The sequence below is a fragment of the Melospiza melodia genome, chromosome 4, assembly GCF_035770615.1.
Source record: "Melospiza melodia melodia isolate bMelMel2 chromosome 4, bMelMel2.pri, whole genome shotgun sequence".
NCBI lineage: Eukaryota > Metazoa > Chordata > Aves > Passeriformes > Passerellidae > Melospiza > Melospiza melodia.
The window spans coordinates 12,391,728-12,414,127 of NC_086197.1; the positions used below are offsets into that span (position 1 = coordinate 12,391,728).

General features: G+C 39.0%; 1 protein-coding gene across 3 annotated transcripts in view; it reads right to left on the minus strand.

The window, feature by feature from the left end:
* PHF21B (PHD finger protein 21B) overlaps positions 1–22,400 on the minus strand; it is a 133,903-nt gene that overhangs the window by 12,890 nt on the left and 98,613 nt on the right. For all 3 annotated transcript variants that reach the window (XM_063153927.1, XM_063153929.1, XM_063153928.1), the window contains 4 exons: positions 14,042–14,392; positions 12,069–12,191; positions 7,150–7,201; positions 1,580–1,656 (listed from right to left, as the gene is read on the minus strand). In XM_063153927.1, coding sequence (XP_063009997.1) covers positions 1,580–1,656; positions 7,150–7,201; positions 12,069–12,191; positions 14,042–14,392 — 603 coding nt within the window. The remainder of the gene's footprint in view (positions 1–1,579; positions 1,657–7,149; positions 7,202–12,068; positions 12,192–14,041; positions 14,393–22,400) is intronic.

Here is a 22,400-nt window from a genome sequence, read left to right on the forward strand (position 1 = left end):
ATAATGAATTAAAGATCATTCAGTAGACTAAATTAAACTGCACCAAAATGCCTGAAATGCCACCAATACCTCAACTCCCTGATTAGCAAACCCGTCTGAGCAGCTAATTGATTAGAGAAAAAACATCTGCCTCCATTTTACTTGGATGACAATCCCCATGGTCAGTAGTTAATGACAGCTCCTAATGAGGACACAGCTGATCAGCCACAGGAGTCCTGTACAGACATTTCTTTCTCTGTGCCATCCTTCATTCAAGCATATGCTTTTGAGAATAGATATTATGAGAAATATGAACTAGGGGTGCAGTAGACCTAGGCCATCTTCTCTTCCACATATCCAAGGTAGTAGAGTTTGTCACAAACACCAATCTAGCTATAGCCACAAAATTCTGCTACAAGTATTTTAATAATCAGGACAAAAATGTCTAAAAAGCCACAGATTTAATGCTAGCAAGGCTAAAGTTCCTACTGTGGTAAATACTGCTCATTTGGACATCAGTATTTGCACTGAAAAAAAATAGTTGAGGAATCCTGAAGAACTCAAGTGCCCAGAGCTGTTCTGGAGTATAAAAATCTCCAGTGCTTTCAAAAAAAGAACAACCAAACAACTCAGCAGTTTGACTGCAGCAGTGTGTTTCTTCATAGTCTCATCTGTTTGCTATCTGCCAACAAAGACAGGAATCTGAAATACTGGCATAGCAGAAATTCTGCATCACTTATGCCTAAATAAAGAATAATCACTTTCTTTAGTCCTAGAGAACTCAGAACACAGAGAGGCCTTGCTTAAATGGAGAGCTGGCTACAACTGAGTTTCATCCCAGTAGAAAGTTCAGACAGTAAACCCAAATAGTGCTGAAATTTTAAACATGAAATTTTAATTAGCTGAATAAATGCATATATGCTAGTTTAGAATCAAAAAAAAAAATCTATAAAATGTTAAGCCTATTTATATGCTGCTTTTACACCAAGTTTGCAATCCAATATTAGGCAGGACCAAATTGTAATACTTCTATAAATGCAACAGTGTAAGTGTAACAGACAACAGAGATTATCCAGAGCATTTAATTTTTAATCATGCATTATTATATTTATTATGCAGATTTCTATACCCTCTGCAGACCACAATGATTCATAAACCAACACACCCCTTTTATGAATGTGACAAATTGAAAAAAGATAATAACAATAACAATAATAATAATTTGGGATATAAGAAAAGAGAATTTCTTATTTGGTAAGAAAAGAGAAATAGCAATGCACATTTGAACATAATGCAGCACTTGTGTTGTCCAGTTATGATCTAAAGGGACTGCCTTTGTAGATAAAAGTAATTACGTCCCACACTAATTTAGTTCTCTTGGACTTTATTAAAACTAAGATGAGTTCTAGTTTGGAGCAAGTGACGTTGTGTGGTGAAAACCTATTGCTTCGCCACTGAGATATTTTCTTCTTTTCTACATCAGGATCTCTTTACAAGTAGCTGTGGTTTTGCATTCATATATATTTTTGTAGTAAGACACACTTAGACCTTTTATTGATATGAATTAGAGCTGTGGTAAAAGAAGTGAATGATGAAGTACCTCTGTTTCCAAGAGTCCACTGTAGGCTGGATTTGCTGTGCTTCTTCTCTTTCTTTCCTGACGCTTGCTCTGGATTTCTGTAACCATGGAAAGGAACACGAACTGTGAATTTCTCATTCATCGGGGACAAATGTAGATATAACTTGTAAAGCAAAATGATCTTACCCTCAGCCCCTTGATCTTTGAGTTCTGTTTCATTTTCTAAAGTACAATTGTGTTGCATCAACATTGATATTTGTTGCAGTTCAAGGTTTGACATTAATAAGCTTTTCCTTGTGAGATTCACAGGCATTTTTTTATTTTTTTCTTCTTTCAAGGTAGACTTCTGCTGCCCTACAAGAATTTTATTATGATCTCTTCAGACACATATTCAGCAAGCATCATCAGAGAGCCTTCAGAGTACTCTGCTCCATGAAGGTTAGAAAAAGTATAGTTGAAAAGGCACAGGTGGATTCAGTGATGATTTATCCACCCAGAACATAACTTCATAATCCTGAGCTTGCAAAATGTCATTTTGAGTCATATGTGCATGCTTGTGTCACTGCAAACACCAGCACACAGATGGCTCTTTGGATTGCAGCCCATTTTATTCCTTCCACTAAACTTCCACAACTCCCTTCCACTAAATGGTGACACCTACTGAAGATGACACATGCTGAGGGCTGTGTTTAGCAACCACCAGCCATGTGCACAACTCTGGAAACACAGAGAGATGGAGCAGATTATTCAGCCACAGAAATCTGTAGGTTTAATGTACTTTGAACTGAGCCAGGATTCCATTTACATCACATGGAATTTCTTTCTCCAGCTCTTGATGTCAGTTCAGAATGCTGAGATTATTGCAAGCATGTCTTTTAGAGCCTATTATTTTGATAAACCCCACACACATTTTAGCAAGGAGAACCACAGCATCCATCCCATGACATGAAGTGTGTGCTCTATTCCAAAATATTTCCGGTGTGAATATTGTAAGGTCAATTTCAGACTTGGCGCTGAGGTACCAGAGGGTATTCTAAATGCCCCCATGGTGGTGATACCTCTTTTCTATCTTGCTTTGTCTCAGAAGGAGAGGAACTGGCAGGAGGATCTTCTCCAGCCCAGAGGACCTGGAGCCCACCCAACAGAAACTCAGGACACCATCTGATTATGCAGGAGATCTGGTGTCTTTCCTCAGCATCTGAGCTGAAGAGGTCTATCTCAGAACACACTCAGCACCAGAAAATGCCCTTCAGGGTATTCAGCAAGATCCCCCACCTGTAATCCAACAGTAAGATGCAGGTGAGCTTTCAGGGTGTTTATATACTTGGGGACTGGATCCCCAGCATTTAGTTCTGGTTTCCAGCAAGTTTCAAGTGTTGATCATTCCCATATACCATTTTAAGCACTGCTCCAGTACAGAGTGTCAGTATTTTTGGTCATGTCTTGGACATAGTGTCCCTGGAGATGAGGCCAATACTTTACATGGGTTTTGTACTGGCCTAACTTCCAAGATTGGATTTAAAAACTTCCAAGAATGGATTTAAAACTTTCCCTTCACAAAAGAGTATTGGCTAAGCTGCTGTGCTTGGAGTGATGGGTGCATCAGAAGGAAACTGATGGACAAGAAAAACAGGAGAGTAACTACTAGCTGGGCTTTCCTGTGGCACAGGAACTCTCATGTTCAGAAGGTGTCTTCCAGGGCACTTCAAATAGCACAGTCACAAGCTGCCATGTGACTCAGGGGGCTGCACAGAATCTCACCACCAAGAAATGTGTGATCTGAAGCTGCACTAGGATGAGAGCTAAGTGCTGCAGCTGTAATCACTGTAACATCACATCAACATCATTCAGGCTATGCAGACTCCAAAACACAGGATCTTGTCTGGGAAACAGTTCTGTCCTGCCGTGAAAATATTTCCTATGAAATGCTCAAGTGTCTATGCTGAAATATCCATCCTGAAGCTCCCAGGCTCTCTGAAAGCCTCTAAAGGGAATTGTGCCTCAGCAGCAGGGTGAGTGCTACAGGGATACACAACTGTGACTTTCAATGGCCCAAAAAAAGAAACAAAGAATTCAATGCAGCAGAGTTTTCTTTGTAATGTAACTGGGGCAAGAATATAATAAAAGGACAGTGATGGATCTGTTGCTCTTGGTCCTTCTTAGTCCCAAGTTAAAGAGAAAATTTCTTTGGTACATGCTCTCACCAAGGCAACAGAAAATATCTGGTGGGGTCTGAATCACACAGATGGCAGATACTTGGAATGCAGCTTTTGAAGAGGCATTGCTATGGTACAGAGATAAGAGCTTGCTGGGACAAAAAGTAATAGCAGTTGGAATAGATGGAAAAGAAGAGAGAGAGAGAGAAATAAATGGAAACACCTCGAGATGTACAATACCCTATGCAGCCATCAGGGAGGGAGAGCACTTCCTTAGTGGAACAAAAATACCATACATCTATGTACATGTGGAGTGGTTCTGTCAATAATTACACCTAGACAGAGCAAAAGCATACACTGGTGTGCTGTCTTTTGTTACTTGTTACTTCTCCTAAAAAAATATTGTGCACTTTTCAGACCATGACGCAATAAAGTTAAATTAAATTTGTCTCAATTGATGAAATCATAAATATTTCAGTAATCTAGATGGACATGCATTCTTAGAGTGACCTGAACTAAAGGTCCTTCTTTTAAAGTTTTGCTTTCTATCTTTTTTTTACAAAATTGTAATGCTAAAAGGTGTTTGTAATAGCCTAGAGAAAGAGATTCAATATGTTACAACCATGCACTTCATCACAGAATTAAGCTACCTTATTCCTTAGCTTATCAATTTAAAAAATAGAAACGAAACAGGAAAAATTAAATGGTAATACATTTGACAAAGATGAATGAATTTAAAGATAGCTTTATGTTGGAGGCCAAACTCCAGTGAGCTGCTGCCTTCACCAATCAGCACTCTGCATGGTCATTCTATGAAGCCTGTGATGGCAATTTTCCTTCAGGGAAAGCTGCACCTTGCAGACTGTCAGTTAGTGGAAGCAGCTGTGTTTATTTACTGGTAAAGATGCCTCACACTCAGGCTCTGCAGAACTGAGCTCTTTCCCCAGGCAGGGAATGCTAGTGTGGAGGTCAGGTGGAAAAGCTTCTGGGCAGATAGAGAAACACACATAGAAGTGGATCACAGCCCTTCACCAGAAAATTAATGAATAAAATTGAAAAAAACTGTAACACTGTGAATTAGAGATACTATATGAATAAGCTTTTAATGATCCAATCTTGATAAAGTTAAATTCCAAAAATGTGAAATTGAAAAATAATTAGAAGTTTTAAAAATAAACTGAACTGTGTAATGACTACTGCTTCCTGATATATAGCAACGAATGATAACTGTAAACATGACACAGTAAAATAATAACCTTTAACATGTGAAAGCTATAAGGAAATCTCTGACAGTTGTAATCACCAATTCTGATGAAGAAATACCCTTTCCATAGTAAATAGCTCTTGGCTGGAACCGTTTATTTAATGCTAGTAGAAATATAAAAAGTGAATTTGTCTTCAAGAATTGATTCTGCATGGTGAGTGTTGCAGCAGCTTGGTTTAAAATGAGCATCTCCACACTTGGTGTAGAACAGAGAAGAGCACTTCTGGCATTTTGAACATAAGCAATAAATCCACACAAACAATTCATTAGTTTCAATAAAATCAAAGGGTACAGAATTATTCAAAATTAAGTCTTCTCTATTGTAAGCATAATTTGTATTTCTGCATAATTTCAAGTATTGTCCTGTTTTCCTTAGACAAAGAAAAAAAGAACCAATCATCATTTGCACTTTTTGGATTATAAATCTTCTCCCCAGATTGTTGTAGCTTTTTGATTTCCATTTCAATCCATGACCATTAAGGGATTAAAAATTATGAAGGCTTAAAATTTCTTTCAACTGCTTTCGAATTCTCAGTCACTGGGACATTAAATTATTTTTTTAAATGCAGATTTAAAGAGGAAAAACACTGAAAAATAGAAACAAGACGCACAGGAAACCTGCTGCATATACTGAGGAGATACTACAATTCAGATATATATTCTCACTAATTCACAACTTGTCTTAAAACCAAAGAACTGGAAATCTGAGTAAAAAGAAATCAAAAAAAGATAGATACCTTGAGACAGTGAGGTAGCTAAGCATGCTCCTAAGTCTAAAGCACATAAAAGTTAAACTCAGTGCACTAGAAATTCCTAAGTATTTTGTTTACTATGGTCCATGGGATGGGTGGTAAACATCTATTGCCATTAACACTTTTTGTGATCAAGAATCACTGCCAGCTGACACAGATATTAGTTTTCTCCCCTTTTACTGGTGGAACCACACCAACTTGTTGTAGCTGAACTTGTAACTAAAACCATCAGGGTGCAAATCTTTTCTTCAAAATACCTGCATCATCTTGCCCATGAGAACTATTCTGCCACCCCAACTTGTCTCATGCCACTGGAAAATTTGCTTAACAAACTCTTTTCCTCCCCCACCTCATCTCTAATTTCAGAGCAACAAAGCTGAGGCAAAGAAAGATACAAATCTGCTAAGTTTTGCAAGCTATATTTGGAAGGTTGGAGAAGGAAACTGAAGAGGATGCAATGCTGATTTTAGCTTATGTGCAATATTTGTTTGAAGTCATATTCAGGAGCCTGAGAAGACATGCTAGATGCTTTCAGGCAAACACAGGGTTTGATGGGAAGTTTGTTAAGTTTTTGGCTAAGTGGGGAAAAAGGAGGGAAGGAATTCTTTGAGAAGTAGTCTTAAGTAAGTAAAATCTTATGAAACAAATGCCAGATTTTCACCTCTGTGAAGTTCACTGTGGAACTCTAGAGGTGACAGACAATCCACCCAAAAATGAAAGTCCATCTCACATGGGAGAGAGCAGAGGGCACTTGCTGCATATCTGGGCAAACATCTCTGAACCTCATAGATCCATCAACCAGATCAGTGGCAGTCAGAGCCCTGGCAGGATTTTTGTTTCACTGTTTCTCCCAGGTCTTAACATCTTTTAGAGGACCATGGTGACTGAGTGAGCCCAAACACCAGCCTGTGCCAAGCAGGGCCAGCCCTCGTGCCCCTTGAGCTTTGCCATGGGGTGGGAGGCACAGCTAAGGTCACCCACTACTGTGACACTGAAAGGCACAACTGTGCAAAGGTAACCTTTCATCTGATTTTTTCATTTTCATTTTTTTCAGTTTTCATGCCCTTCAGAGTAGGAGAGAAGGAAAACTGGGAGGGAATCTTGTTGATGTGTATAAATATCTGCAGGCAGGGATCAGAGCATGGGCTGGGCTGTGCTCCTTGGTGCCCAGCAGCAGGACAAGAGGCAAAGTGAAGAAACTGATGCCCAGGAAGTTCATCCTGAACATGAGGAAGAACTTCTTTTCCAGAAGGGTAACAGAACACTGAACAGATTGCCCAGAGAGGCTGTGGAATGTCCTTCTCTGGAGAGATTCAAAAGCCATTTGAACACAATCCTCAGTAATATGCTCTGGCAGAGAAGCCAACAGAAAAGATTTCACTCAAAAACTGAACTGTAAATCAACATATGCCACCTTACCTTCCAAATGTTCTGTTGTAACCAGTCCTAGTGCTACCATGAAGGCAATTTTCTGAGGAAAAAATAAACAGGTTAGATTTTCTACTATAATGATCATGGTAAGAAAATAAATAAAATTAGCATTGACAGAATAAACCCAGTAAAAATCTTTTAGAAATGTATCTTATTTGAATGCATAGTAATGTAAAGAATTTTAACAGAAGATTTGTTTGAGATATGCCTGGTTCTCCTTGTATGATTACATAAACTCAAGCAGTTCAAAGATGTCTGAAGCAAATGCTCAGTGCCTGCTGATCATACACAGCACATGACCAATATTCAGTCAATTCAACCAGTTCAATTTCACATTGCTGGCTGGATTTTTACTCAATTCTGTAGTGAAGTAATTTTGTATTATTTTTTACAATCTGGTCATGACACACTGTTTTTATTGGATATGAGCAAGCTGTATGAAGTGAAACAAGTATGAACTGTACAGCACTAAACAAGACATCAGAAGCATATTGAAAGTCCCCTCCCACTAAAAAAAAACAAACAAAAAACTAAAACCAACCAACCAAATATAAAAACTCCCAAAAATTAATCTTCCCAAGTTTTAAAAATAACATCTTGGGCATGGATTTTAAGATATATACTGATCCAATATTTTTCCTCAATGGGGAGTGAACAAACATCTCCCACTGACACTGGTGAACTAATTTTGCAGCGTGAAATCTGATCTAAAATATTATTCACAATCTTCTAAACTATACATGCACAAAACATATCTTCATACCCAAAAAATCTTCAGAACATGCTGATACAGTGACAGGACAAGTATTTGAGCAGATTCTAAATTTTCTGTCAGTGATTTCTCACTGGAAAATCTTTCCTTACAGAAAGGTCTTCCTGAAGTTTTTATTGCATGTTTTTGATGAAAACTGAAATTACACTGTGTTGTTCCAAGCCCAAACTGAACTGAACTCCTTGGTTTTTCAGTCTTTGGGGCTTTGGGGGCCTCCTCTTTCTGCTGTGCAGAACAATCTTGTTGGATTGAGGTTCAATTCCACAGGAGAGACAATCTGACTGTGAAACTCAAGCTCTTGGGAAATCCAAGCCAGCAAAGCCCACAGTCCAAGGAAGTGTACAAAGACCATAGGAAAATGTAATTATCATACCTCAAAAAAAATGTATAGATTTAGGTCCAACTAAAACACAGTGTTTAAGCACTAGAACGTCAAAACATTGTTTTATTCAAAGAGTGCCAGGATAACATGTTTCAACACTTCCAAGCCAAAATTAGTCTGACCTTCCTGTTTTGTGAAAAACCTGATTTAACATTTCAGTTCAGGATAAAATCAACTAGTAAGTCACCAGAACTACAATTTCCTTTTCAATTCTGACTTTCACTTAGTGAAATTGTGAAAGCAAAAACATCCTCATTTTGTAGATGAAAATGTCTAACTATTGGATGGGTTCATCAAAATCAGAGGGTTAGGATTGGACATCTCTACCATTCATGCATCTGTGAAAATACCTTTGTCAAACAGGTGAACTAACACCCACATCAGACAGGAATACTTCTTTTCCACAACCTCAAGGGATTCATACTCTGCAGGTAGATTTAAAAATGGTGGTATAATGGCACTGGCAATTTAGATATATTCACACTGTATTTCTGCCTTCCATATCTGTGGTAATTACGCACACGTGTTCATTTGCAAGTCAGACCTTGATTTCAGTAATATTCACTCCTTACATGCCTGAAACACCAGCCAGGCACAGTGGGGCCCCACAACTGAAGGAAAATATAAATATTTGATCCACTGTGCAGATCTGAGAAGAAAATTATTCACTGAGTAGGATTACAAGCCTCACCTCAGCCCTGTCAAAAAGTAACAGGGGCAGTTTACTTCTCAGCACTGTGAGCAAAAAAATAACAATTTTAGGGATAGAACCAGGAAGCTGGAATGGTTAATGTGTGTTTTCTCAATGGAGTGCAGAATTCTTGCATCACCCCAACATCAAAATGTGGAGAAAGCACATATTTTCTGATACCTGAACTGGAATTTGTGTACTGGAATTTTGCTAGACAATTTTCTCTTTTCATGCTAAAATTGTTTGAGTATGTATCTAACTAAATGCTTGCTTGCATACTTGCTTAAAATACGAAGAGCCATCACAAGTGGACTTGATCATTATCTCATGATTAAATGCAGGAAGTGTTAGTTTTTATAGTTCCTTTTAAAGGAACTAGAAGATGGTTCCTTTTAAAAAAATCCTAGTACAAGCTGTATGTATTCTTTTGAACAAGCATATTACATTAACAGCCTATTTGTTTTTATGGGTTTTGTTGTTTCACACCTCTGCAGCTGATTGTATTCAACTCAAAATCTGACTTCCACTGCAAAACTTTTGTTTCAAATATCACAGAGTCTATTGTTTGTCCTCTGTAGAGGAAGTTACAAAGCCAAGACTCCATTTTCTCCAGATTTTCAATCCAGGCTTAATACTAGCATTTAGTTCACAATGGCCATGTGTCCCTCTTGTGCTCAGGAAAAATTAGAACACCAGTAACTAAATAACCAGCATTTATGGCAGTATTTTTTCTTTTAGATAAAATCATTTTAGAATAAAAGTGTTGCCAGATAGTTTCCTACTATGAATTTTTAAATTACCAAAACGGTTTTGGCAGAATTCTGTTTCTCTCTGTGTTGAACTCAGGTCTCTTCAAGAAAAAAAGAAAATATTAACCCCCCCCTAAAAAAATTAACAAAAAACCCACAAAAAATAATGTCCAGGGTATTTTCTCCCCAGAGGAGCAGCTCCCTTCTGTAATTAGCCCATTTCTATACAGAAGTCATCCTGGTGGGAGAAGGCCCACCACTGGATCCATCACCATTGTTCTCCATCCCCAGCTGTGCCCTGCTGATGAGAATGAGTGGGTGGCCTCCTCCTCCTCCTCCTCCTCCTCAGTCATGATCAGCTTCAGGGCTCACCAGCAGGATGACCAAACCAGGAGCTAAAGACAGTAATTATCTTTGCTTTTCTCAGTTTGTTCAGGTACACTCAATAACTACATGTGGGATTCCTGGTTATTCATAAGTCTGGTTATTTCTAGTTAGCTCATTTCAAATTTATTAAATCCCAGTCTCTCCCAACTAAGTTCTCTACAGAGCCATATTGGAGTTCCTGCCTCAGTTTTCTGCTTTGAAAATAAATAAAAGTGAGAAGTGCCTTGAGTGTCTATTTTCTTTTTAAAAATACCATGCTGTTTTTGCTTTAAACTTAATCATCTGCTTATGAGTCGTGAGTGCTTTCAGAAATACACAGTATGTCTTTTCATGAAGCAAAACAAAGATTTTCATAAAAGCATTTCATTTTGTAATTACATGTTCTATTTATGTCATTACATGTATTTATACTAATTATGATGTTAGTTCTAATTACACTAATTGCATAAATACATGATAATCAACTAAAGTTTACTTTCAAAGAACAAAAGAAATTAACTCTAGACCTACCTATTTATGGCTGTGCCACAAATATATGAAAGGAATTGTCATAGTTTAGGGCACAGTGTCAGCACCCTACCCAGAAAATTAAGGTTTTTGAGAGCTCCAGTAAACAGGGTAGGAACAGTGTCTGTGGTTAGAAAAAGGTTGTTGAGATATTCTAGTTTGCAATGTAATGAAAATCTCACATTTCTGAATCCCATACCAAAAGTGTGCCCATTCCAATTGCCTCCTCCTGCATCTCTCTGGAAGGCTTTTATTAATTATTTTTTCCATGGGGAAAAGTTACAGACAAAGAAAAATGGAAGCTTTTTTCTAGCATTCTGTTTCTAAGCAGGGCCTACTGGTCTTTCTGCCCATAAGGTGCTACAACATAAAGAAGTTTTTGGAAATACCTGCCTAAACAAAACAGAACTCTTCAGTCCCATCATTCTGTGGTAATGAAGATTCATGTAAAGGTCAGATTTTAAACTTGGGAGGTTTTCCCAAGCATAGTTTTGCAGAGCTTCTACATAGAGCAGTGATATTTTGGGCTAAAATATTTATCCTTAATACTGTTTTAACTTATGAACTTCCTAAAATGGTGAAAAAATTGACAACATGGATGCCTCAAGTAACATAATTTATATTGTAATAATTCTCCTAAACCTACAGCTCTAAGGATGCTTTTGTGCTACACATTTATTAGACCAGTGAGGTTTAAGATTTCACAGGAGCTGAGCATTTCCACAAAAGAAGTAGATTCAGTCTGTATAACTTCTCAAACTGCCCTAAAATTACACCTAATACAATGTAAACATATCCAGTCAAAACCCAAAATGTCTTTTAAGGAGACCCCATTTTTACAAAGAGTTGCACTTTATATTTCCAGTTTAAATCAAATTTATAATTCCAAAAAGAGATTTAGTCTCATTACTTGTTTTCTACTCTCTTACTCAATTTAAAGGATTTTAATGTATTTCACACTAGAATCTTTGTACATATGGGAAGACATATACCCAGCAAATGCAGGAAACTGTTAATACAATCTAAAATTTGCAAGATTCATTACAAAGATGTTAAAAGCTCAGCTTATAGGAGAAATGTTAATTCCACCTCATATACAGCCTCTAAATCTGATGCTATATGTTGGATAACATAAAAGAAAATATCTTAAGTTTGTGTACACCTTTCACAAGAAATCCAGCTAAGCCATGGGGTGCCCAGATTATTATGAGACCTTTAGGTATTATGAGACCTCCAAGTCTTACATTTTGTGACAGTGGAAGGTTTGAATGCAAACCAAATTTGTGCAAATTTGGTGCTAGCAGAACCCCAAGCACAAATAAAGGAATCACATATGCACAGAAAATAATGTTTAGATTTGGCCCCCATAACTTAACCACATTGTAGCTCATTTATTAAAAATTTAAAAAAAGAAATCACCTCTGGATTTTCCTCCTTTTTCTTTTTGGTAGCAGGCAGTCCCTGAGCTGACTCTTCAGGAGATTTCTTTGTCTCCAGTTTACTTTCTGTCTGGGTTTGGACTTGAGGTTGAATAATGATAACCTAAAAGACAATGTACAAATAACAAAATTCACTATATGAAACTGGATTTTTCTGCCTGAAACCTTTGAGTCCTCTTTGAAGGGTTACTTGATAGCCTACAAATAAGAAATGTAAGTCACAAGCCAAAAGCATAAAACAACAGGATACCTAGGTTAAGGTCCTAAATCCATACTTAAGTTTCTAAAAATTAATTATTATTGGTGCATTATAAACCTGCTGCAGCCTAAGTCACTTGATCAGTGCCTCTGAAAATTAGGACACTTTCTATTTAGAGGACTGGTGAAGGTGGCAGAGAAGGCATGCTTTAGCATTTTTGTTAGTGATCTTAAGGTCTTTCCTTTGATTTTATTTTGTGTACAAGTAGAAAAGATGAGATAACTAAGCTTTCAAACCCAGTTTGATCTCAGTCATACCAGTGTTTTCTCAGAGTAAATAAATGGGGATAGTAAAGAAGGTATTCCTCAGGCAACTGAGATCAGACTTCAGTCCTCAGCTTTACTCGTTAATAGCAGTGGATATCCAGATTTCCATAAACTAAAAAAAATTAAATTTAATTCAAATTAAATTTAGGTCTTGTTTAGAACCTACAGGAATTACAACACAAATCTCATTCACACATTTATGGTAGCATATCCAGCTGCTTATGCTTGAATTACCACATGAAGATTTACATGATGTAGGTCACATAATCCAGGATCTATTAAATTAAAAGGAATGAATTTCTGCCCACAGAACTATACATATGATTTCATACCTATAATCAAAAGGACTGTGGAAGCTTCAAAAAGACTTCCCAAGGACTATCACCTTCTAGATAAAGATTATTAGATTTGAACACTAGGCCTTTTCCATCTACTTCATTGCTAATTTTCAATCAATGTCATTTAAGTGTTAGATACATTATCTCAACTCAGTCACTCTAGAAGATTCAGGAGCATAAAAAGGGATGGTTTTCTGAAACAGCAGTCATTTTAAGTAAGAGAAAAATAATTTATGTCAAAGAAATGGGGAAGAGATGTCTGCCTTTATTTACCTCAAAAGCCATCCTACATCCTATATATTTTTTTAGCACTGTATGAGAACTTGTGCTGCCAACAAGACCAAAAGTAGCAGGATCCCAGTAGTAAACTACAGTGAATGTCTGCTTGGTACATTAGCAGCCTGTATGGAATCTGACTCTGGTATAAGAGTGGCGCAGTTCTTGCATTCCAATGCTGAAAAGCAGTACAAAGATGAAAGAAGTAATTCATAGCTTGAATTTTTTCTTTTTACTGATTCATCTCTTGGTCAGTTTTGAAACCCTGAGCTCTCATTTCATCTGATCTTCCCCTGAAAGAGCAGAAGGGAATCTCTGATTTTTTATGTACTCCCTGGCGTCAGTCAACAAATCGAATATCACTGTATCATTGAAGAGGGAGTCCTTAGGAAATCTGAGCCTGTACACAATTCAGGGATTTCATTAGTGATTCCCTTCATTACTGAAGGGAATCTCTGATTATTTTATGTACTCCCTGGCGTCAGTCAACAAATCAAGTACCAGTGTATCATTGAAGAGGGGGTCCATAGGAAATGTGAGCCTGTACAGAATTCAGGGATTTTTTTAGTGAGGATTGGCTTAAGGAAAGAGAAGTTCATATTAACAGAGGGTCCTGTTAATACCAGTCTACATAATGATGTGTTTTTTCCCCAGTAAAAAACAGGCTTGTACACAGATAAAAGTCCGCCAGCTTCTATGTGTCCGTGTAAGAATTCTCCCGTTGCTTTCTGATTATTTCCTTTGAGAAGAACCACTGCCAGCACTCCCAGGGCAGTATTTGCTCAGTTCCTGTGTCTGCTGCCCGGGCACTCACCTTGCTGTCGGCACTGATGAGGAGCGGCTGCACTTTGATGCCGTCGTTGACCACCGAGACAGCGGCGCTGGTGCTGAGGGGAGCAGCATTGCTGGGGGACGTGGAGATGATGGCATAGGCCACCCCAGCACCACTCAGAGGGGACGACAGGGCTGCGGGCTCGGTGGCACTTTGGGCCGGGCTGCTGTGCGTCTGTCCATGGCTGACGGTGTTGTTGGCGGTGGGGAGGGCAGGGCTGGGGTTTTTGATGCTCACTATGGTTGCCTTCTGGAAGGTGGGAGGCTGCTTGGAAGGTTGGTCTCTGCACGGGGAGATTGGGAGGCTGTCTGGAATCAGGGTCTTTGGCCTAACCTACAAACAGAGAGCCAGGTGTTATTAGTGAACAAACACTGCACACCATGTGGAATCTCTAATTGCATTCACCATGGACCAGGAGCATCTAGAAAAACAGAATGGAGCAACTGCAAGTAGCAAACCATTCATTTACTTGTAGATTTATTCCCAGTTCTTCTCAACTGGGTAATTCTGAAGTTCTTAACTCATTGCAATGCTAAACAATAAGAAGAGAAGAAAGTCAAATCCTTATTTTGATCAGCACACATCCAAACAAATGCTAGTCAAGTCACATCCAGTTCTCATTAGGGATTTGTAAGTCAAAGCCTTTGCGAAGAATGGAAAACCCAGATTCAAAAATTTCCTGTTCTGAAGGACACAACATTTTAACTATGAATTAAGGAGAGAGAGATGAATCTTTAAGGGAGTTGTGGGAAAGCATTTACAGGGACAGTAAAGTATAAACTAAAGTATTTGCTTTTATACTGGTGGATTGGTCAATAAACATCCTCATATGTTTAAGACATGCCATGTCAAATGGAGAGGAGATCAGTCACACAATCACTTAACTCACAAAAAAATAAATAAAATGAAGAGAGGCATACAAGAAACCCACAACCACCAAACATCATATTTGGTGGCAGTAATTAAAGAGCTAACTTGCAGCTGTGGGTGGATGCAGGAGAACTTCCATGAATGGAAGAGGACACTTTGCCCTGTTTTGCAACAGCTGGAGCTCTACCCACAGCCATGAATGATAGCAGGAATCAATTGTTTTCAGCTGATGTGATGTGTTTCCAGTGGTGTAATTAACGTTACCCAGTCAACACAGCTCTGCCTTAACAACATGTTAAGTACAGTTCCAGGACTGAAAATAAATAATTTAGAATGCTTGACATGGAGTTAGCTTCACTCCCAGCTTATTGGTTAACACAGCTGATAAAACAGTCAGTTCCCTCCGTGCTTATTTAGTCCTGTCACTTCTTGCACCTTCCATACTGTGAAACAAAATGACAAGTTCTAACAGACAAACACGGGAACAGCTGCCTGTGTCACCACGCTGGAGTCTACAGCAGCCCTTCAAATGGTGCCAGCTTCAATCTTCAGCCTAAGTAAGCAATTTTTTTAAAATGCAGGGATTTACTGGTGCACAGAAAACCATCTCTTAAGGTTGGCCATCATCCCTATTGTGTCAAGAAGGAACCATACCCTTCATATCCCCACAGCAAATATTAAGGGCAGCAACATATATGTTGCCAGCTCTCTGTCTCAGTAATTTGTCCCATAAATATCAATAGCACCCCTGTGGACACCCACAAGCCTGCTGGGGAAAGGCATCACAACAATGATGCCCTGGAGAGAAGCATCTTATGTATATAATTATCTTTTCTACTGCATGATGTAATAGCTCAGTGAATCCTACACACACCCATAATACACATCCTGCAAGTCATGGATGAACACATCTTACTTTGCTGTAAAATAAGCTCTTCCTGCACAGATAACTAAACAAACTTAATTTTCCAAAATACTAAATTCTTTATAAAACCATACTGAAGTTATCTGATAGGATGTACCAAACTGGTACATCACAGAGCACCTGCTGGGCACTTTCTGCCACCGTGTGATACAGAAGAGGGATAGCTGTTTTCATGGACTAAGCCTCTGAAAACTCCCTGCCAAGTTTACCTAACTGTGGGAGACCATATTTATTTGCAATAACAGAACAATAAAAAGGGTTGACTACAGAAACAAAAGTTTCAGGTACTCTTGAGTTACAGTTCAAATTATTTAAAGTGAAAAAAACATTTATTTCAAGGACCTGCAAGTGTGCATCCAAAACAGAAAGCAAATGTAGAAGCCCCTTGTGCTCCAATGCCTATAAATGTTTCCCTCAGAATATAAACAAAAAGTGTAAACATTTAATAAACAGCTACATTAAATACCTTTGGCAGAGTGTCACCTAAAATTCCAAACTGCTACAGTTGTTTGTGGAGATAAATGGTATCAGCTAGGAAGAGAACAAATAAGAAGGGAAAAGGCAGCATAAATTCCTTTTCCTCATGGCAAAACTGTAGCTTAAATTTGGGAGATGAAAGGCAGACAGTGGCACTAGGAAAAGTCTGGAAGCTGGCAATCACTGAGGAAGAGGTAGAATAAAACGAGAGCAGGACAGGGAGTGCACTGTGCACACACAATACCAAAAAGTAATTTTCTACTGAAAGTAGCACAGGTTGGATTACACCAGTTCCTGTCATAGAAGTTACAGAAAAAAAAGGTACTAAAGTTGAGCAAAAGAGGAGAAAAGAGAAAGAGAGAGCATGTATGTTACTAAAAGAACATTTCAACTCTTGGCAAGTGCTGCAAGTAACAATTCCCCTGTAGGCTCAACCCTTCTTTCCCCAAGTATCTTTCATTTAACTTGTGACAGCTGTCAAAACAGAATGTGATACTAGCAGGGCTTGAAATGCAGAGGAGAGAGCTGCTTCTTGAATATAAAGATTTCCTAAACCTGTGTTGTTCTTGAGTTTCCTCCATACCCACACTAACAGAAACATTTCATTTCCTGTGGCAATGCTCAGACTGGTGCTTCTCAGACAGCTGCAGGTGAGCACATTTTTCAATGAGATATTCTCAAATCTGAGCACTCACTAGATGGCAGCTCTCTGCTTTTCAGACAGGGAAATAAGAGAGTGCTCAATCTTGTGAGATGTACAGAGTGCTCTTTTGTTCAACAACTTCTAATTTAATATATTTTAAAGAGTTTCAGATCAGGAAAGAATCATCTCCTGTGACTAACATGACTTCTTGTATATCCCATATTATTAAGCTCCATGCAGATGTCCCTATATGCAGCTCAAAAGGCTGGGACTGGGTTTGGGTTCTGTTTGTTGTTAGAGGCAAAGTTGTTGTTGCTGTTTGTTTGTTTTATTATATATACTAATAAAGACCTGTTATTCCTATTCCCATATCTTTGTCTGAGAGCCCCTCGATTTCACAATTTTGAAAATCCAGAGGGAGGGGGTTTACATTCTCCGTTCCAAGGGAGGCTTTTTCTGCCTTCCCTAGCAGACACCTGTCTTGTAAACCAAGACAATCCCAACAGGTGAGCCACTCACCTGCTGTAGAAAATTAAAATAAGGTAAGAAAGAAAACCTCTTACAAAAGAAATCCTCAAGATCCAACCTATACAGGTATGGGGAAAAAGGAGAAGGGAGGAAAGTCACACAGTTCCTCCAATCTCTGTGGGCAAACCTGTGTAGTCCTAAAGGACACAATCTAATTAGAACAGTTACATCTGTGAAGATCTGCAGGTGATATGAGAATTTTTAAGGGCATTTCTGGTAAGTGTATTCTCCCTCAGGCCTGGGAAAGAAGGGAAGTTAATGCAGGGTATTTCAATTACAAAACCAAAAGGGATCACTGTGATTCTCCAGTTCACAGGCTGGACATATAATTTCTCCCAGAAACTGAAGACTGATTTTAAAAGAAAATACTAAAGATTTCTTAATTATGAGCTCCAGTAAATTGTTAAAATGTTTTTTTTTTTTTATGCTCGTGACTGGCATTTTATAGCAAGGTTGAATTTGCCTAACTTCAGCTTCTAGTCCCTGGATCTTGTTCTAGCTTTGTCAGCAACACTGAAGAGCCCTCCCCTTCCCCTGTATCAGATATCAGCTGGATCATGCTCAGCATCCATCAGCCCCTCACACTAGCAGGGCCCATCTGTATGAAAGTAAGTTCTTCAGCTCAACACAATATCACATTGCCTTTGAGAGAAAGACCATTATTCACACTTGATTTTCACTTCATCCTTGTACTCAGAGCTTGAAAACAAAAACTCAAAATGGATTTGGCACAATTCATATGTCACAGAGGCAAAGTGCTGGGAACAGCAGCCAGAGCTTTCATTCTTGAAAATTTTAGAGGATTACACAGAAAACATTAGCAATGGCTGATAAAATGAGTGCAATATGGGGTAATCATATCCTTCACCAGAATGAACAGATGCACACTGAGTTCAATAAAGCTGTGTCTATTTATGCCAGCTGAGGACCGACTCCCTCCCTCTTCTTTTTTGATCAGTAAAAATTAGACAAAAAAATTTTTCTCCTTGAATTTACAGCGATGACACTTCCTAAAATCCAGGTCGCCCCACTCACTCAAATACTTGAGTTCAGTTTAGTTCCTTTCCCAATAAGCTCCTATTATCTTCAGCCTGGTCTAGGACCACTGTCAAAATAAACATAGTTTATTTCTTCCCACAGGGAAGATTTCTTTCTTTTCTTCCTTCCCCTTGATAGGGCTACATAAAAAAAGAAGTTACTCCTCATTGTAGAAAGCCCAGGCAAGATGACCCAGAATAAGTGAATCCCATGTTCACATACAACTTAGCCCTCTCTTTAGCATATCCCTGGAATATAGCCTGTGAATATACAGAAGGACATTGTGAAATGCAGGGCAAAACCCAGGGAGCAGCTCCAGCCCACATTTTCAGTCCTCCTACTCTGGATGGAGTAGACCAGGGAAGAGACATTAGTTTGATCAAAACCAATAGCAAAAGTGAGCAGACTTCAGCAAGGCCAGAACTGCAACAAGCCCCTAAACAAATCCTGGTCTCAGTTCACACACAACACAACCCAGGAGTCACACAGCAGTATTTTCACATGTGTTCCAATTGCACGCACTCAATCAGGCATCTCCCAGGTGCTGTGTACCTGCCATGATTTGGTATTTCAGTTGTTAGTCATGGACTACCAACTTATGTGTAAAGGAGGTGACATGCAGCTAATAGAACTCCTGGACAGTTTTTTTAAGAAGGCAAAACAATCTAATTTAGTTTTCTTCTCCTTCATCTCTGCTTGATACTACAGAAATGGATGTTTTGCTGAGAAGGATGTTTGAATGGGAATCTGCCAGCTCTGCTTTTTGTGGATGTTGGCATAAGGCAGTCAGGTGGGAGCTCTTTATTAAAAATGTTATCAATGTTTTGAATAGTGAGTTGGTTTTACATGGCTTGGATTTTTTGGTGAGGAGGGAAGAAGCCAGCCACAGAAGTGATTTTTCTGTGGGAAGCTGCTAGAAGCTGCAAGCCTGACAAACCAATTGCAGGCTGGCTCTGAAAGCAGACATACTGCTAAGCCAATTGATATAGTTAGTGATACCTCTGTGATGACATATTTAAAGAGAAAGCATGTACAATTCCTCTTTTTTCTTTTGAGGTGTAGGGAGGCGGCTGCTGTAAGGGCCATCCCAGCACTGGGGGCAGCAGACCAACTTTGCCACAGACCAACCTATTTCCTCTATAGTACACAGTGGCATCCCAAAACTTATTTCTGTCTCTAGGAGTTGTTTTCCTTCCAAGAAATCTTCCAGAAGCCCTACTACTAAGGAAGCCAGGAGCACTACCTGGGTTTGGTACACATGTGAAGAGAAGCAGCAACTACCAGTAGAAATGTGACATGAAACTATGAGAACTATGAGATGAAATTTCATGAGAACTATGACATGAAATTTTAAAATGGGACTGTTTTTAACATTTGGGAACATGTGGAGATACTGGCTGGGCTCACACGGTACCCAGTGAAGAATAAACACAAACCAAGATAACAGAGCTTGTCCCAGGGCAGACAAGTGACCACATTCAGACCCTACTGAATTAAAGTATCAAGGTTTAAAAGGACAGGTGTCTGCTGAGAAAGGCAGGAGCCTCCCCTGAAAGGGAAAATGTAAAACCCTCTCTCCAAATTGTTATAATTTTGAAATTAAGGGGGCTCTCAGCAAAGATATGGGAGCATGAATAACAGTACTTCATTAAAGAAAAAATGAAAATAAAAATAAAATAAATAATGTAATAATACAAAACAACACTGACAGTCAGAATACGACCTGACACCCTGTGGGTAGCAGTCCAAATGAAATGGCGGCTGCAGCCCTCCTCGAGTGCCTGGGGTGGTTCTGTTGGAGCAGGGATCCTGTAAAAGGGTGGAGTTTTCCTTTGAAGATCCAGTGGTGGTGTAGATGGGCCTGGTCTTCCTTAGAATCCAGTGGGAAAGAGCTGCTCCTCTGGGAATCCAGTGGAAAAAGCTGCTGTGGTCCTCCAAATTACAGATTATATCCAGGTAGGAATGCTTGGCTCCTCCCTCTGGGCGGAGCATCTCCCAATGGGATGTTGGGATTTTATCAGCCATGCAGTGGGACTCAATGGCTCATTAACAGAAGATATCTCCCAGGAGGGAGGATGGGTTGTGGAAGAGATAAAGAAAACTGCCCAATTAACAGAAGATTACTGCCCCATCAGATAGGAATAGAATACACACACCCATTTCCAACCTAAGACATAAAGTTACTGCAAAAGATAAAAACTAAGCAGTGTCTGACAGCAGAACTTGGCAGAGTTGACTGAAACACACATATTTCACCTAAGGCCCTGTGAGTACCTGTTTGTTTTCACCACTAACCTGTGTGATCCCTCCAATGCAGACACTGCTCTGCTCTAAGCAGCAGAGTCATGAGCAAAGCCATCCCAAACTTTGCCTTCAACCAGCACTGGAAAGATAGGTCAGAGAGATAGCATTGTAATCTGATTTAACTGCCATTCAAAATGTCACAGTTCCTCCATTAATTTGAATGAAGATTGCACTAGGCCCAAATTACTGACAATAAAACAGGGGATTTATTTTAATATTTTCACCTTTTCACTTAAAATCTTCCTGTTGAAGCACAGAAAATCACATTTCACATTACCTCTAGGTGGCTACAGTGCGACTTAGATTTGTCTGTAAACCAGTTTAAAATAAACAGAATATTTGCTCTGCAGCTGGATATTGGAACTCAAACTGAGAGAATGCCACTCCCTCCTTAGAGCAGATGGTGCCATAAGGAAGAGGAATAGCTCCAGAGTACCACAGTGTTTAAGCAGAGGACCTCTAGGATTTTCTTCTTAGAGTGCAGTGGAGAGTCTGCAGTTTCAAAGCATCTTACTCAGCTGGAGACCCCAAAGACCAAAGTAAGAAGAGAAAGGCTATCTGGAATTAGCTTCTCAAACATCACAGCTCACTTATTTGATGAAAGCAAAAATACCTTCATATTAGGAAAAAAAAACAAGCAGCAAAAAATCCCAAATGAAAAAAGAAAAACCAACCCCCCCCACACACACAAAACAAGCCAAAGAAGCTTGTTTTGGTAAATAATGAATGCCTAAAATATTGTTTGTATTGTGCAAAGAACTTGTAAGTAATGCTTGTTTGCTCACCACTTAATTAGCAGTTCTAAGTGATGGGATTTTGCTGCCATTTGTGAATGTGCAAATTTTGAAACTTCATTTCCCAGATGGAAAAGCTTCCAGGGGGTCATATCATAAAGCCATTTAAATGAACAAAACAAATGACAAGTATCTGTACTAATGTGGAAACTGAAGGAAGCTGTATGCATTATTTTATGTAACTCTTGTTAAATGTCTCGTTTTACTTGTGTGGTATGTTTTTGTTTGCATAGGGGTAAATCAAAAGAGGCTGTCAAGATGAGGAGCACAAAAGTGTTAAATATATCAAACCCCTTTAGACATGATGAGGCCTCAAAATTGATGAGTCCTCTCGTCCTCTCTTTCTGTCCAGCCAGCATGGTAATATTTATGCCTAAACAGAAGCCTTTGCTGCTCTGGTTTCATTGTCATAACTAGACTTGTCACAACTTCACTGTCACAACTAGATTTGGCAGAGATGGACATTGAGGAAGGTTCCATCCCTTCCAGATCAATATTGAGCCATAGATAACATCTGAGTCTGGACACTGCTTTCATTCCCTGAGAAATATTCCAAATTCTTGGTAGAAGAGTGATGAATATGGTTCTGCTGTCCCAGTAATTTGATGTTACATGGGGAAACAAAGTAAAGGTTTTAGCAGGTGCCAAAACCCAGCTGGACTCAACTTGTGGTATGCTTAGGAGATGGGAATTTGCTTATCCAAAAGTCAGTCCTAGAATGGCAGGACTGTCCCAGTAACTCAGAGCAAGGTGTGGGGCCTT